The 16,467-nt window shown below is 40.3% G+C and overlaps 1 protein-coding gene across 1 annotated transcript in view; it reads left to right on the top strand.

Moving 5' to 3' along the window:
- The window catches only part of MPPED2 (metallophosphoesterase domain containing 2), a 205,191-nt gene that overhangs the window by 48,926 nt on the left and 139,798 nt on the right, over positions 1 to 16,467 (top strand). The window contains exon 3 of the mRNA XM_036762297.1: positions 13,648 to 13,829. Coding sequence (XP_036618192.1) covers positions 13,648 to 13,829 — 182 coding nt within the window. The remainder of the gene's footprint in view (positions 1 to 13,647; positions 13,830 to 16,467) is intronic.

The raw sequence follows: 16,467 nt of genomic DNA, 5'->3' as shown, positions 1-16,467 counted from the left end.
CTTCATATATGAAATGAAGGTATCGGACCTAAAGGCAGTGACTTGTGAGTTCCCTTCCAGATCTATGATTCCATGAATCCATTTGTTATAGGAGAAATTCACACTAAAATGTGAATGACTAAGATAGGCCTGCCTCATCATGCTTACAGTTCTTAAAAAGAGCTTATTGACACAAATGAATCTCTCATTGTTGGAATGTAAGGGTTGGCAACACTTCTGAAAAGTGAATCCTCGCCTGGTACAGATTATTTTTACCCCTCACCTTCCAATCTGCCAGGAGAAAAAGAGTCAGCATCTTGGCAACCACTTCAGAAAGGTTGCCAGCTCTTCCTCTCAACCCTTTGGCTCCAAGGTCTGATCCTACAAAGGAAAGAACAGTTATTACTATCTTGCTTTGTTCTTAACAGAAAGTGAGAATGCTGCTTGATGATACACACTTGCCTCAAAATCTATAGTCCTATAATTCGTAAGTCATTCTAACACTAAGGAACTCAGTTTCCCCACCTGTCAAATTTGGTAGTTGGACTAAATGACTTCTAGGGACCCTTTAGGATCTAAATCTATGGTCCTATAAACTTTTTGAGAAACAGCATAACAGCAGGTAGATGATTGGCCTCAGCATCAGTAAGACTGAGGTTCGAATCTTGCCCCTGATAACATACTGGCTGTGTGACATTGGGAGGTAGTTTCTTCCTTGCCGTAGGTTCATCACTATCAAATGGTTATACATCTCCTTAGTGACCCTTCCTCAGCCCTCTTCCCATTCTCCCCCTGCCTTTTCTGTAGGAATCATGATGTCTCTAAAGAGCTGAGCCTTTAGTCTGTACTGATCTAGAATCATCTATTCACAAGGCCTGTTTGCCTTCAACAGTCACCTTAGAGCATAGCTTCTCAAACTCTCGAGTCTTTACCAGTGTGGAATGGAGGCATCCAGTCAAACAGGGCTATCTGTTTGGGTTTTTTGTTTCCTAGTGCTTTACCATCTCGGCCACTTCATCTCCTGTTGGCCAAAAATTAGGGATGGTCGGTTCCTTGCCTGGTTTCAGGTTTAACAGCCCTCTCTTCACACATACCCCTCCATGTACAGTATCACCTGTATCCACACACCCTCATACTTTAACAATAAGACTATGTCCACTTTTAAATCAATTTTACTCTTTAAAAAAAAACAAAAACAAAAGATTAATGGATTAGGAAATAAGCCAAGACCATGACCACTTTACAGGTTAATTATAACTTTTTCAAGCAACAGAGAGAGAGAAAAATCAGAGCCCCCTCCTTCAGCCAAGTACACTGATTTCATTCACCTCTCATCCCCTGGTCTGGCTTTTGTAAAGAACAAGACACATTTGTGTTTCACAAACAGGAATGTTGCTATGGTTTAAGCACCCTTACAATCAGTTTATTTTTATTGGGGGGTGGGGGGAAGGTAGGAGAGCTTAAGTTATCTGAAAAATGCAGTCCAAGAGACATTGATCCTCTCCTTTAAAACTGGCCTCAAAGGACTCATTTTGAGGCGTCGGGGCTGGGGGAATGGAAACTTACCTGATTCAGAGTTAGAAGACTTTGGATAGAATCTTGCCTTTGACACTTGGTCAAATCCCTTAACTTTTCATTGTTACTCAAAATAAATATGTGATATAATAGATAAATATTATATTATATAAATATTATAGATAGATAGATAGATAAAGGGGTGAAAGTAGATGGCTTCCTAGGTCTCTTCAGATTCAAAACCTATAAGCCTGTAACTCCTAAATCACTTTAACTACCTGGGCCTCGGTTTCCTCACATGTAAAATCTGGAGGTAGAACTAGAAAACTTCTAGGGTCCCTTTCAGTTTAAACCTATAATCCCATGACCCTTCTGAAGAGCAACATAACACAGTGGATGGATGGCCACCTCATTTTACCCAAGAAAGCCTGGGTTTGAATCTTGCCTCAAATACCTATTGGCTGTTTGACATTGACATTGACTGTTTTGTGCATCTCGTACCTCCTCAGTGCCACCAGGATATTCTCTAGTAATAAATTTAGACCACAGCAAAATGAAACAAAACTTACCTTGATGAGAGAGCATCTGTGTGCCCTAGGCAAGTTTGAAAATTGTGTCCCCTGGCAGTTCAAGCCCCATGGGGGGCTTGAACATTTCCATTGAAGCCAGGGATGTGATTGAGCAGAAAATAAGTAATAACTCATAATTATAAATAGCTATAAGGTTTACAAAGCTTGTTCTTTGCCGTCATCCCTCTAAGATAGCTAGGTACCCTAGAGAATGTAATTTCACATCGTTAAAACATTTGCAATGATTTTTAAAAAGTCATATTCAGAAGCGGCCTTCTGAGACCAAAGCTGGAATCAGGGTTCCACTTCTTACTTAGCCAAGTCTCCTGAGAAGCGGCATCTGTCAGTCAAAGCATTGGACCAGCTTCTATAACTGTGCTTGATCCCCCTCTCCTCATATGGAAAGGGAGGGAAATAGAATTACCCCCACCCCGGTATTTTGCTGCCATGTGGGAAGTTGGTGGCTCTATTGAGTTCAGGGAGTCTATTCCAGCTATTCCAGGAAGAGGGTCGGGGAGGGCAGGAGAAGAGACAGCATGAAGGAATGAATACCTGTTATGATCTTCCTGAATTCAATTCAGCAGGTGTTTCTCAAGCATCTACTGTGTATCCAGAAACTTGGCTTGCTCCTTCCTTCAGGCAGCTTGGGTTCTACCAGGAGGAAAGCTATGTAACCAGGAAAGGTCAGATCCCTCCTCTGACTCTGACCATCTTGGGGGTCTTGGGCACTGGGTTCCTTACTCATAAAATGAAAGAGTTCTTCTAGATGGCCCCCGAGGATCTTTCTAGCTCTAGTTCTGTGAACCTGAAGCACAAACCTTTGCTGATCCCTTGGTGGCTAAGGCCCCTCCCTCCAAACTGTTTTGTATTGATCTGTATTTATTCTCTATGTAAGTACATACACGTGTGCATAGATGTAGACAGATATATAATCTCTTTCCAGATATCTCTATCATTATCTCTCTAGCTGTCTCTGTTATCTGTATTTATAACACTATTTAAAGTAGTCTTAGCAATGCAGATATAAAATAACTGGGGTACAGTGGGGCTCTGGTGAGTTACTTTGCAAATCTTAAGATGCTATGTAAATGCAAGTTATTAGTATTATTATTATTATTAGGCTCCAGGCTGGTGATAACCACATTTCCTGAGCTTTCTACTGCACTCCTGATAAGCTCTAGGGATGTTTATAGAGCAATAGAGGGGTTTAGCAAGGGGGTTTTCAGGGCAAAATGTCACCCACCTACTTTTAAGTTTAATCTGCTTTATTCACACTTATTCCAGTCAAGAAATCAACAAAATAAAACAGTAAATTAAGCCCTGATTGCAGATTCCTAAGATGAAAATGCTTACACTGGATATTTAACAATGGGCTTTTAGACACCAATGGGAGCTGACTCCAGAACACCCCTAGAAATATCCTACACTTGTAAGAGGTTGCAAAGTTATGAAATTCTATTTTCAGAGAAAAAGTTTGGTGTTAGAGATAATAAGATGGGCCTAGGTAAGGGGTTCTTGAACTTGTGTGTATATACACATATAGCTATATATCTAGATTAAGATTGATAGATTAATATAGATATGGATATAGACCAGATACAAATAACTGTTTCAATATAATGAGTTTCTTTGGTAATCATGTATTTTATTTTGTGCATTTAAAAACATAGTTCTGACAAGGGCTCCATACACATCATTCTACTGCCAAAGGGGTCCAGGATACAAAAAGGACTAAGAATGAGTCAAGAAGATACGGATTCAAGTCCTGTGTCATGCACAAATTCTCCTTTCATAACATAGGGCAAGATCCATAACCTTGTAAGTGCCCGTAGGCTGTTCTCTGAAGACTATTTATTAATTGCAGAATTGCTGGCAACATGCATCAGTAGAGAGACCTTCATCAAAGGGAGTGCCTGACATCAATGAAATCACAAGTCAGGGGAGAGACACCGACAGATGACAGACACAGAAGAGAAGAGAAAGGAAGGAAGGGAAAGAGAGAAAGAAAGGAAAGAAAGAGAGAGAAAGAAAGAGGAAGAAAGAAAAGGAAGGAAGGAAAGAAGGAAGGAAAAGAGAGAAAGGAAGGAAGAGAAAGAAAGAGAGAGAGGAGAAAGGAAGGAAGAAAGAAAGAGTTAAGTAGTTGTTGCTTTGGAGATGTTAATTTTGATTTTTTTTTTTGGTTTTGCTTTGGATATCCTTTTATTTTATTTTATTTCAGTAAATAGTATTCTATTTTTTCCAGTTACAGGAGACATTAATTTTTTGAAGATTTGGTGTTTAATTAGAAAGGAGGGAATGACAAGTGAATAAGACCCTCCTTGGTAAGAGTTTTCCTTGTTTTGTTTTTTCATTCCGCTTATCCAAATTCAGGGTCCCTAATCCTTGTCGTTTTGCTTGGCCCCACATCCTTCTTTCTGTTGGGATGGGGCCCGTTGAAGACCTTTCAAAAGATGACTTTCTGAATAGAGGCCCAAGTAAGAGCTTCATTAAGAACAAAGACTGTTAAGCCTCAGTTCTTACTGGCTTTCCTCTGATCCGTCCTTTGGGATAGCGTGTGGGCATCATCCACCATTTTGTGCACAAAGAAATAGAACCATGGAAGGATGAAGTGGTTTGCCCAAGGTCATTGGTCTCATGAGTGTCAGAGCTGGGATGAGAGCCTGTTTGATTCTGTCCCTCTAGTTTGGTGGCTTAGCAAGGTTTCTTTCATCCACCTCTAATTTCTCTCTGCCTGGTTTAAATATGTCAATCTTCCTTGGTCTGGCTAATAATCCAGCTCTTCCCAAAAGCCTTCTCGCAGTCCTCTGCCCTATCATCATTTATTTCCTTTCTAAACTCCCAGAACATTTATTATCAGTCCATAGGACCATAGGCTTAGAGCATAAAGGATTTAAAGGGTCATTCGGTCCTACTCTCTAAGTTCACAAATGAAAAAAATTGAGGTAAGTGACTCAGCCAAGGTCACATAAACAGTAAGTGGCAGAGCCTCTGACTCCAAATGAAGCTTTTGATCCCTCCCTTTTGTGATGTCTCATGGTTTTTATAGAAGAGATGGAGCTGGAATGGACCTTAGAAGCCATCTAGTCCAACCTTCTCATTTTTCAGCAGGGGAAACTGAGGCCCAGAGAGATAGAATAATTTTCTCCTGGTCATAGAGGGAACAGTGTCCCAGATTCAGAACCAGATTCTCTGACTCCAAACCCAACACTATCCCACTATGCTATGTAATGTCCTCCAATAATATCATTTCACATTATTAGTTGTCTTTACTCAGATTTTCATGTCCATATAACTTGTCTCTCCAGCTAAGGCAGGAATGACATACACGTTACAGTTCTATGTAATTTGCATAATTTTTATTGAAGTTGTTTCAGTCATGTCTTACTCTTTGTGACCCCATTTGGGGTTTTGTTGGCAGAGATTTTGGAGTAGTTTGCCGTTTTCTTCTCCAGGCCATTTTACAGATGAGTAACTGAGGTAAATAGGATTGTAAGTTGCTCAGGGTCCCATAGCTATTAAGTGTCTGAGCCTGGATTTGAACTCAGAAAGATGAGTTTTCCTAATTCCAAGCCCAGTGCACTATCCACTGTGCAACCTAGCTGCCCCATTTGCATAATAGTCAGAAATACTCATTGAGGGAGCTAGGTGGTATAGTAGACAAAACTCCAGACTGGGAAGTTCAAATCCTGCCTTAGATGCAACCCTGGGCAAATCATTTAACCTCTCACAGTCTTAGCTTCACCTGTAAAATGGGATTAAAAAGCAAATAAGATAACATACGTGAATGTAAATGCTGGCAGTTGTTACTATTATTAAATTAATATGAATGAAGGAATGTGAAAGAATCAATGTGGAAGAGTACATTTGCATGAATGCATGAGCAAAGCAGATACTTAAGCTGATCAACTTGATTGGCGCATCGGGGGAGGAAGACAGAATCCTTCCTGAATTGAGAGACTCTAATCTGTAATTTATGACCAACAAAGATACCTCCAAGAGGTTTCAGTGGCTCCTGTGCCAGGTACACTTACATTCTACTCCTTGAAATCCCATAGACTGGAGCTAAGTGGGGCTCGAGAATTCATATTAGATGCAGCGCTCCCAGAATTAAATTGTTACCACTTAATATTCATTGAATGTCACGCTGCACTTTGTTCTCTGAAAAAATGGAAGGCAGAGACCCAGAGCAGTGGGCTTTGTTAGCTGTAATTAGTTGGAAATGGAATAGTGTTGATATTTCAGTTCATCAGTTAAAAGAAGGTACAGTACTCCTCTTGCGACAAATGTGAAAATTTTTATACATATGGGTCTTTTATGCTTACTTACCATATGTCAGCGCTGTTACTGTTCCGGACTCTCCAGTCTAAACTAGCAGCATTTAACTAGCTCAGCATTCTCTTCAGAGGAGGAAATGATCTCCTTTTCTTAAAACATTTTTATTAAGGCACGCAGTCATGCTTAATTTTTGGTTTACTGTGCTTAATGGGCCTATGGCAATGTTTTTGCTTGCAAAAAAAAAATATGCCCTACTTTGCAGCTTCCATTCTGTTAGACTGAAATTCCACCAATTCACTTTTCATTGATGCGGATTTGTGATCATTTTGATGGGGTTAAGAATTTTTAGTTAGACGCTGTGGATGCAGTTAACTTTCTAGCGAAATGACTCTGAGCCTCAGTTTCCTCATCTGTGGATCATCAATAGAGTTGGACTAGACCAGGAGTCCCTAAACTGGGGTCCACCTACCCGCAGGGCTTCTATGGACAGATTTTAGGGGATCTGGATGGGAAAACTTGGATGGGAAAAATGAATTCTACCTTTATTTTCACTAATCTCCAACTGAGATTTAGCATTTCGTTTAGAAATTTTAAACCATTGTTCTCTGAAGGGGACCCATAGGCTTCACCAGACCACCAGTGAGGTCCATGACACCTCTAAAGCTAAGAATTCCTTCAGTCAGTTAGCTCCAAGGTTACTTTTGGCTCTCACAGCTTGTGATGCTGTATGATTCTAGGTCCTGGTGTGTTACCCAGTGCCAGCTTTGTGATGGGTTTATAGGGTGAACAGACAATGGAAATATGTTTTGTAAAAATGAGGCGCTTAGCCCAGATGATCTCCAAAGGCCCTTTTCTGCTCTAAGTGGGATGACCTTTGCACTCTCCATGAAGAAGAATGCAGAGGTCTAGGAGATTCAAGGGGATAATTCACTAAGTGGCAACTTATGATAAGGTACCACGTAAGATGCTAGGAATACAAAGGCAATGTGGAAACCAGTATGTGCCCTCAAGGCACATGGGTGGGTGGGGAGTATGCAAATGATACACTCTACACAGTTAAGTAAGTGCAGGATAATTTGAGGAAAGAAACAGGAGAGTATTAATCAAAGGGATCAGAAAACCCTTTCCATCAAAAGTGACAGCTGAGTTTATAGGATTTGAACCTAGGTCCTCTGACTCCAAAGCCAGCATCTTTTCCTCTTTCTGTGTCCTTCTCCCTCTCTCCTCTCTTCTGTGTCTCCTCTATCTTCTCTCCTCTTTTCTCTCTTTCCTTTCTCTTCTCTCTCTCTCCTCTTCTCTCCCCCCTTCTCTCTCCTCTTTTCTTTCTCTCTTCTCCTCTCTATCTCCTGCTCCTCCTCTCTCTCTCTTCCTTCTTCTCCCTGTCTGCCTCTCTGTCTGTCTGTCTCTCTCTCTCTCTCACACACCCACACACAATCTTGAAATGTAGACTGATTGTTTTTAAAGATCTCACCATATTAATAAGTTAAATGCACATCATATTGTTACTGTAGCATGGTGCCTAGCCCACAGTAAGCAATATGTAAGTGTTCGCTATTACAGGAGGAAGCTAGAGGTCATCTACATACTGCCCCCTTCCCCATTTTACACACAAGGAAACAGAGGCCCGGGGAGGGTTAACTGACTTCCTTGAGGTTACACAACTGAAGAGTTGAGTGAAGGGTCTAGAATCAGGGCCGCCATGGCCCTTGTTCCCATGCTCTTTACATTCTACCATATATAGCATTTAATAAGCCTTACCAATTTTTTAAAAGAATTCTCTTTTCTAAAAATGCTCTAATTAGAAACACTTTAGTAGCAGTTTATTCAAGTTATTGTTAAATACTCAAGAGTACAAAAATTATGTTGTTGTTTTTTAAAATTGTCATTCTGTCTAGCTTATTCATTTTTTCAAATCAGCCTTCTCTCCTTCCCAGCCTAACTCATCCCTTCCAGTCTGGGTTCTATAGGAAACTCCTAGGGTGGGAGCAGGGCAGATCCCAACCTTCTAAGACTTAGCCAGTCAGTCCTACACAGTTGCCTGAAGTGTGCAGAGGTTAATTATGGGGTGGTGGGAAGAGGGCTGAATTTGGAACAGAAGGACCAGATGTTGAGTCTCACTCTGCAGCTTACTTGGCTGTGGGTAAGCCAGTTCATTTATCATCTGTAAAATGGGGAAATTGGACTAGCTGGTCTCTAGGTTCATGATCCTGTGATGACTTGATTAAGGTCACACAACTAGAATAGAGGTGAAATTGGAACACAGGCCTTCCTGACTCCCAGCCCAACGCTCCATCCACCAAACCCTGCTAAGTCTAAGTTCATTACATTTAAACTCAATTAGTTTTGGAATGTAGCCTCATTTGCAGCAGGTTTATTTTTGCTCTCCGTGTCCCACAAGCATGAGATTTTTGACATATTGGTCACTGTTCACTGTTTCCAAGAATCCCCCCTTTACTAATCCCCACTGCCAAAATTTACATGATTCATCTGCTGGCATTGAGATCTGTTGGTCTTTTCCTTATGACAAGGAACTGGGTATACATTGGCAGCTAAGATAAAAAGCTGGGAAATGACCTAACTGTCCAACAATAGAGGAGTGATTACATAAATTGTAGTCAGTTAATGAAATGAATGGAATGCCATAATGCAATTAAGATCGACAAGTGAGGAATACAAAGAAATCTGGAAAGAGCTTTACAGATTGCTGGAAAGTGAAAAGTCCAGATTATACAAAATACACAAGACCCAAGACCAGGTAGGAGGAAGAGTGAAGAGGAATGGATAGACCAAGAAAGACTTGTAATGGAGGTTTAGAGGGAGCGAACTAGAAATTTATAACATCTTATGGACTGAAATTAATTTGCTTCAATATTAATACTGCAAAGCAAGTTCAATGTATTATATTTGTGTTTAATAGTAATAATATGAATAATGTTAATATAGTAACATAGTAATTATTAATAGTTGTATTGCTCCTTATTATTAATTATAGTATATTATATATACTATAATTATGATATAGTATACTTATATTAGCAATTAATATTACTTATATTAGTAGTATTATTACTTATAGTAATATGGTAATTATATAATTTTAAAAATTCAAAATTAGTGGGTATGAGGGAGGTAGTGTGGAATAGTATAAAGAACATTAAAAACTATGAGTTAGAACATCTGGGTTCTAAACAGTGTTGAAAATGTTCCCCAACTTGTCTCTCATTTCATCATTGTCTTCAGAACACCTCATTCCAGATCACACCCTTCACTTGGGGTTGCCTCAGTCTTCTCATCCCCCAAATAGCTTGTCCACTTGCTTAGACATCTCTTGATCGTCACTTCTACCTTGAGGTAGAACATTTTCTTCTGCCTTTTTTTAGACTCTAAGGTATAGTTTTGTCATCTTGCCCTATGGTACTACTCACCCATGTTGATGTGTAAGAGTTGTCCCTTGCGTTTAACACATCATTCAATGGGATGAAAAGTGGATGGACCCTTCTTTCTATTGTCTTTATTTCAAGTCTGTGTTTACTTTTTTCAACATTTTCCGTTATTTTCCAATGCTCTTCATGCAACCCTACTTTGACTTTCCAGCATTCACACACTTCCTTCCTTCCTCCCTTCTTTCCTTCCTCCCTTCTTTCCTTCCTTCTTTTCTCCTTTCCTTCCTTCTTTCTTTCCTTCCTTCCTTTCTTCTCTCTTTCTCTCTCTCTCTCTCTCTCTCTCTCTCTCTCTCTCTCTCTCTCTCTCTCTCCCCCCCCCCCCCCTCTCTCTGTCTCTCTCTCTCTCTCTCTCCCTCTCTCTCTCTCTCTCTCTCTCTCTCTCTCTCTCTCTCACAGACACACACACACACACACACACACCCCTATAGTCCCTCCATCTTGGATAATAAAATCCTAGATTTGAAGATGAGAAGGGACCTTTAAATGGCAGACTGCAGTGCAGAGGAAAGAGTGCCAGATTGCCAGTGAGAGAACCACAGTTCAAATCCTCCCTCAGATACCATCTGCTTGACCATAGATAAGTCACTTACTTTCCCTAGTCTCATTTTCGTCATCTGTAAAACAAAGAGGGGTCAGACCAGATGGCCTCAGAGATCCCTCTCAACTCTCCATCTATGATCTGAACACAATCTTTGAGCCTCAGATCTTAATCAGTTCAATGACCGGGTTAGAGTAGATGTGCTTTTAAGTCTCTTCCAGTTTTAAATTGATCATCCTATCATCCAATGACCTTAAAGGTCCAGCTACTGCATTTTCTGTTTTACAGATGAGGAAGCTAGAGCCCACAAAGTTTATTTGCCTATCCTAACATGTCTCCCTATCGGATGCTGACGATTTCTGTTTTACTGAGCGATGCTGGTGTTATTGGTACCATGGCTTTCTCTGCACATCTGTTTTCGTACCTCATTGATGTGGTTTCTAACTGAAGAAAGAGATTTTTGCCCATCGATGTCCGTCTTCATTCTCCTTTGATATGACTATTATGTAATTGATAATTCCACTTGGTGCCAGTTTCCGTGGAAGACAGATGATAGGATCATAGCAGCACTATTGCCAAAAGGGACGTCAGAGGCCATCTTGTCTAACCCTTTCATTTTACAGATGAGAAAAAGCATCTGAGCAGACACTGACTAGTCCTTTGCACTTGACTCGCCAAGTTGTTTATGCCTAATGTGGAATTTAGAAGAGAAATAAGGAAGAAGAGGCAAAGTAATTTGGTCACCCGAACCAGGCAGCTTCCTAGGATGAGATTTGGGTAGTAAGGGAGTTATTTTAGGCACCTTCTGGAATCCCACGTGCTAATAACGATGTCCCCATGACAGATTGTGATGGGCTCCCTAGGGAGGGTAGCCACAGCAAAAATGATTTGCAGTGTGTGGCTGGATTTGAGAATTAGCTGAAATAGCCAGCAGAAACACAGGAGAAATCAGGACTTTGTCCATAAGATGCCAAACACATCCAAGTGTCTGAACTATGTAATGCCACACACACAGCAACACATTTCAAAGCGTTTCTGTTTTTGACTGATTTTTTTTCATTGTCATCCACATCTTTGGGGACATCATTGTGGGAAGCACAAACTGTTATAGCCCCAAAGGTTGAACTCCCTGTTTTTTGGTTCAGAGATGCTCGCAGAATGACAAAAGTGTGTCTCTGCAGTGGAAGCAGGCATTTGTTTCTTTTGCCATCCAGGGAAACCATTCTTAGGAGACAGGAGGTGTTGATAAGCTTCTAGCCACTGAGACTCCATATTTACTTTGCAATATATTCCTCAAAAATTTCAATTTGCCGTCCATAATGGAAAGGATGGAGCCAAATAAAAAATGCCCAACTGCATATCATCACAGTTCTCCCCAGGTTGCTGGTGGTATCTCAGTGGATTAGTGAATGTTCTCCGTGGTAACAGTGTTATTAATTTCTTACTCTCATGGGAAAAATCCATTAATTGTAGGTTGAAGTTAAAATTTCTTTTTGGGTTTCCAATTAGACCCACAGCGATAACCAGGTCGATGTGCCATATAATCATGCAATCTGCTCGTTATTTTATTTTTTGGCAGTGAGAAGCTGTGTAACAGTCAAAGAAATGCAGAAACACCTGCAGGTTGCTAACCAGAAGCTTTCTTTTGCTAGTTGAGCAAGATTTTGCAAAGAAACAAACAAAAATATGATTCTTCAAGAATATATAGTTTTTTTAAAAAAGGATAAAGCAAAAGGGTGTATGATATGCACATAATTTTTTGATGTTACCACTTCAATGAGCAATATAGGGATGGTCTAGTCTCTTGTCTGTGTAGATGCCCTGGGAAATGTTGCCACTCACGTATCCTTCCCCATTCTGACTGTCCTGTTGAGTATTTGCTCCTCTCCTGACCTTTTCTTTATACCTTTATAAATTCTTCATCCCTTTTCCCCATGTGAGCCCAAATAAATGTGTGTTCTTATCTAAAAATGAACAGAAGTTGCCAGATTAAATTCCTCTAAAGCATCCTTACCTATAGTGGAAAATACTGGGCATGATCAATGCCAGGTGCTGGAAAAGTCTGATTGCCATTTTACCACTTAGCTAATTTAGAACATTTTGTTGCCTTCCAACTCTGAAGCCTGGATGTTGTTTCGTTTTCTAAATTTGGGCTGAGAGTTTTACATTTTCATCTCACGGTTAGTGTAATTCCACTGTGCTTTAGTGTTGTCTCTAAAACTTTCTCTCTCGCGATGCTTAGATGTCAGTAGGGATCTGTTTGTCGTAAAACACGCAGTTTTTAGGTGTGTGACCCTGGGCAAGTCACTTAATCCAGTTTACCTCAGTTTCTCATCTGTAAAATGGGTTGGAGAAATATGTGGCAAACTATTCCAGTGTCCTTGCCAAGAAAACCCCAAATGAGGTCATGAAGAGTTGGACATGAATGAAACGACTCAATGACGTTAAAAAAAATTCTCTTCCAAAGGCACTTACCAATGTCATATTAACCAAAAGATAATTAAGTTCATAGATTTAGTGTTTGAAGAGAGCTCAGAGATCACCTAGGCCAACTCCCTCATTTTACAGATGAGGGAACATTCAGTGAGTTGCCTGAGCTCAAAGGTAGTCAATGGCAAAGCTAGCATTTGAACTCAGGTCTACTGATGTGAAAACCAGAGTTCTTTCTATTAAACTACACTGCCTCCTCAGGGTCATCTACTCTGCTAATTTTAGACAGCAAAGATTTTTTTAGGCCACTTACTTTGGGATCAGGCACCCTAAGCTACTTTGTGATTGTCTTAGCTGAAATAGGAAGATGGGATTTCAATTGACTATAGACAATGGGAAGGAATTTTTGGTTTTTTATTGTTTCCCTGACTGGAAAGCTGCACTCACCCCTCAGTTGGTTTAAGATTCTTAGACTCCACTCTGTCAATTATTTAATTAGTTAATTTATACATTTTGAAGTAAGAATAAACAACTTTCTTTTTTCATAAGGAATTGTAAGAGCAATTTGAAAATAAATGACAAGGGAATGCTATAACTTTGATTCCCACAGTGGCAGTTCAGTTTTCTTACTCACCTGATTTAGTATGTTTCCAATGGCCCCATCTTGCCATATGCTTTTCCCTTCTCCTAAGTCTTTCCTGCCAGGTAAGTCTTTGTGAATTTGACTGGGTGGGTTGTTGACAAGTGACAAACTCTCCTTGACACCAAATGTTTCCCTTCCTGTGATAGCCAAGTGCTCTGAGCGTGCACCCTGATATTGATCAATATTTGTTTGTGATACTACGTGTGAGGGTTCGAATGCATTTAACTCTTGTGGGATCTGTTATGTCTGCTTCAGGGTCGACCCTATCCCATATGACACTCCAAAACCAGCGGGCCACACACGGTTTGTCTGCGTCTCAGACACACACTCCAGAACAGATGGCATCCAGATGCCTTATGGGGACATCCTCCTCCACACAGGCGATTTCACCGAGCTGGGACTGCCCTCAGAGGTTAAGAAGTTTAATGACTGGTTAGGTAAGGAATTATTACGTTCTGGTGACCCCAATTAACCTTTCCCATCCAAGTGTCACTCACTGTGTCCTAATTGAATTAGAGCCCTTGGAAGCTAGCTCATCTACTTCTCCTATGATATGTAGTGGTGTCTAGCTTGGATCTAATGCTCTTAATTAAAGATGAATTTTTAGATATTTAACTGTCTGATGTATCATGTGGTAATGGGGCTGCCATGCCTGTGGGACAAAAGGAAGGAAAGATTTGCTGCTGCCCATTTTCTTGTACCCATGCTACTTGAATGAATGCTTGATGGCACATGGAAGATATTTTTATTGATTGTTTGGGAATGGATTGTCTCTGCAGATGTTCTTAGAACAAAACAAAATAAAAATGTGTAAATGAACTATGAGAGAGAGAGAGAGAGAGAGAGAGAGAGAGAGAGAGAGAGAGAGAGAGAACATTTCTAAGAAATGCAAATGATGTCAAACTTGATAAATGGTACAGAGCCAAGTGCCAGTGTGAGCAGCAGGACAGTGGCTTATGCCAAGGGTTGGCTTTTTTTTGCTTTTTTTTTTTTTCTGAGAGTGCCTGTGAGGACTCAGAGGAGAGTAGATTTGTGGAGAAACCTTGGCTAGAATTTACTATTTACCTCTTCAGTGACTGAAGTATGGGGAAACCCACCATAGTGTTTGGCAAATTAATAGAAGACCCCACAGTGTCACCAAAGACCAACAGAAGAGGGTTCTAAAAGGCAATGGATTCTCTGTCAGCCCTTTGCCCAACATTGATATCATGAGGAAATTATAGGGTCATTTACATCCTGGATTAGTGAAATAACAGTCCCTGACTTCCGGGAGCTTACAGTCTAGTAAGAAAGAAACAATAGGGACACAAATAACCATAATACAGATTAGAGTGTGAGGAATACATGAGAAACAGTAGCAAGAATAATAACTGATATTTCTGTAGGGCTCATTTCCAAACTGTCACTTAATATCACTTGAGCTTCACCAGAGACGTGAAGGGACTCACCCAGAGGCACACACCTACTGTCAGAGATGGGTTTCAAAGCTAGGTCTTCTTCAGTCTGAGTCCAGCCTTCTGAGATACCTAAAGAAAGAGAGAACCCATCCTTCAGAGAGTCTTGAAAATATTTTAATCTATTAGTGGAGTAGGTCTCACACAGTGAATATTGGCACAACCACACTGTCTACTAATAATTGTGCAAAAATTTAGTGCTTGAACTTAGTTTTTGCTTAGATTATCCAGATAATCTTGCCGGGATATGCAGGTATCCAGGTGTGCCACCTCTCCCCCAAAGCTGGTTAGATAATTTTATACACAAGTATGCGTGCGCATGCACGCACACACACACACACACACACGTCAGAGGGGCAGTGTGTCATAATTATGAGAGAGTGGTCAGGAAGATCCGGGATCAAGTCCCACCCTGGATACACAGTGACTATGTGATGCCGTAAATGTCATTCAACCTAGCTGTTCTGGCATCTTTGGAAGATTGTAAGGGAGAGATCATATGACAATTGGGATTTTATTGTACTAATAAAATCAATTTTTTTTTTACCAAACGTACACCCCTCCCAATCTCATCTCTATCTGTTTCTCTCTGCCTCTAATACACACACACACATACACACACAGATACATGTGTATACCCACATATACATACACATATATGTATATACACCTAAACATACACACATATACATGTGTGCATGTCCACATACTTATACAATATACATGTACCTACATTCATACAATTATATAATTGTAGAACTGGAAAGAACTTTATAAATCAGTATAAATTTTTACCTACATTTTTACAGTGACTTTCCTAAAGTCACACAACTATAGATGGAGGCAAAGCCAAGATTAGACTTATGAACTCACAGAGCTGGGAAGGACCTTAAAATCATCTAATCCAAGACACCAGTTTTATAGATGAGGAAAACTAAGTCCAGAGTAACTTGGCTAAGATTGCACAGGGAGTCAGTGGCATCTTAACCCAAGCTTTCTGACCCTTTTCTGCTCATCTATTGGTCAGGCGCCCCATGATGACAGCATCCCTTGATAAATGTCATCTTGCGTTCAAAGATACTAATATCAAAAAAGAGATTCAGGTAGTAGGACCAACACATGGAAACAGGAAAAAAGATTTTGTCCAGTTCATGAATAAACACCTACTATGTGCATGGTAGTATGCTGGGTGCCAGGAATGCAAAGAAAAGGAAGAAACAGTGGCTGCCATAAATGAGCTTATATTTCTCTTAGGAATTATACTTCTATTGTCATTTTAACTCAGCCACTGACTGTGGGCTCTTTCTGTAACCTTTTTTTCCCTCCCTTGCTATCCTACTGAATTAAGTTTTCATAATTCCTTGTCTCTCTTAATTGTTGTACAGAATAATGAGGAAATGATTGGTAGTTAAACATGTTTGCAGTTCCTTAATAACAGAACAGGCAACAGAGTAGCAAATGTGAGTAGCAATAATAGAGACTAACGCTTATTTTGCACATTAAGCTTTGGAAAGCAGCTGAGTGGCTCAGTAGAGAAAGAACTGGACCGAGAAGCAGAAGAACCTGAGTTCCAATCCAGCCTCTAGCAGTACAAGTCCCAGAGAATAGGTAGAAAGAAGTA

Source organism: Trichosurus vulpecula, chromosome 6, assembly GCF_011100635.1.
Source record: "Trichosurus vulpecula isolate mTriVul1 chromosome 6, mTriVul1.pri, whole genome shotgun sequence".
Lineage (NCBI taxonomy): Eukaryota > Metazoa > Chordata > Mammalia > Diprotodontia > Phalangeridae > Trichosurus > Trichosurus vulpecula.
This window is presented reverse-complemented; position numbering and strand designations above follow the sequence as displayed.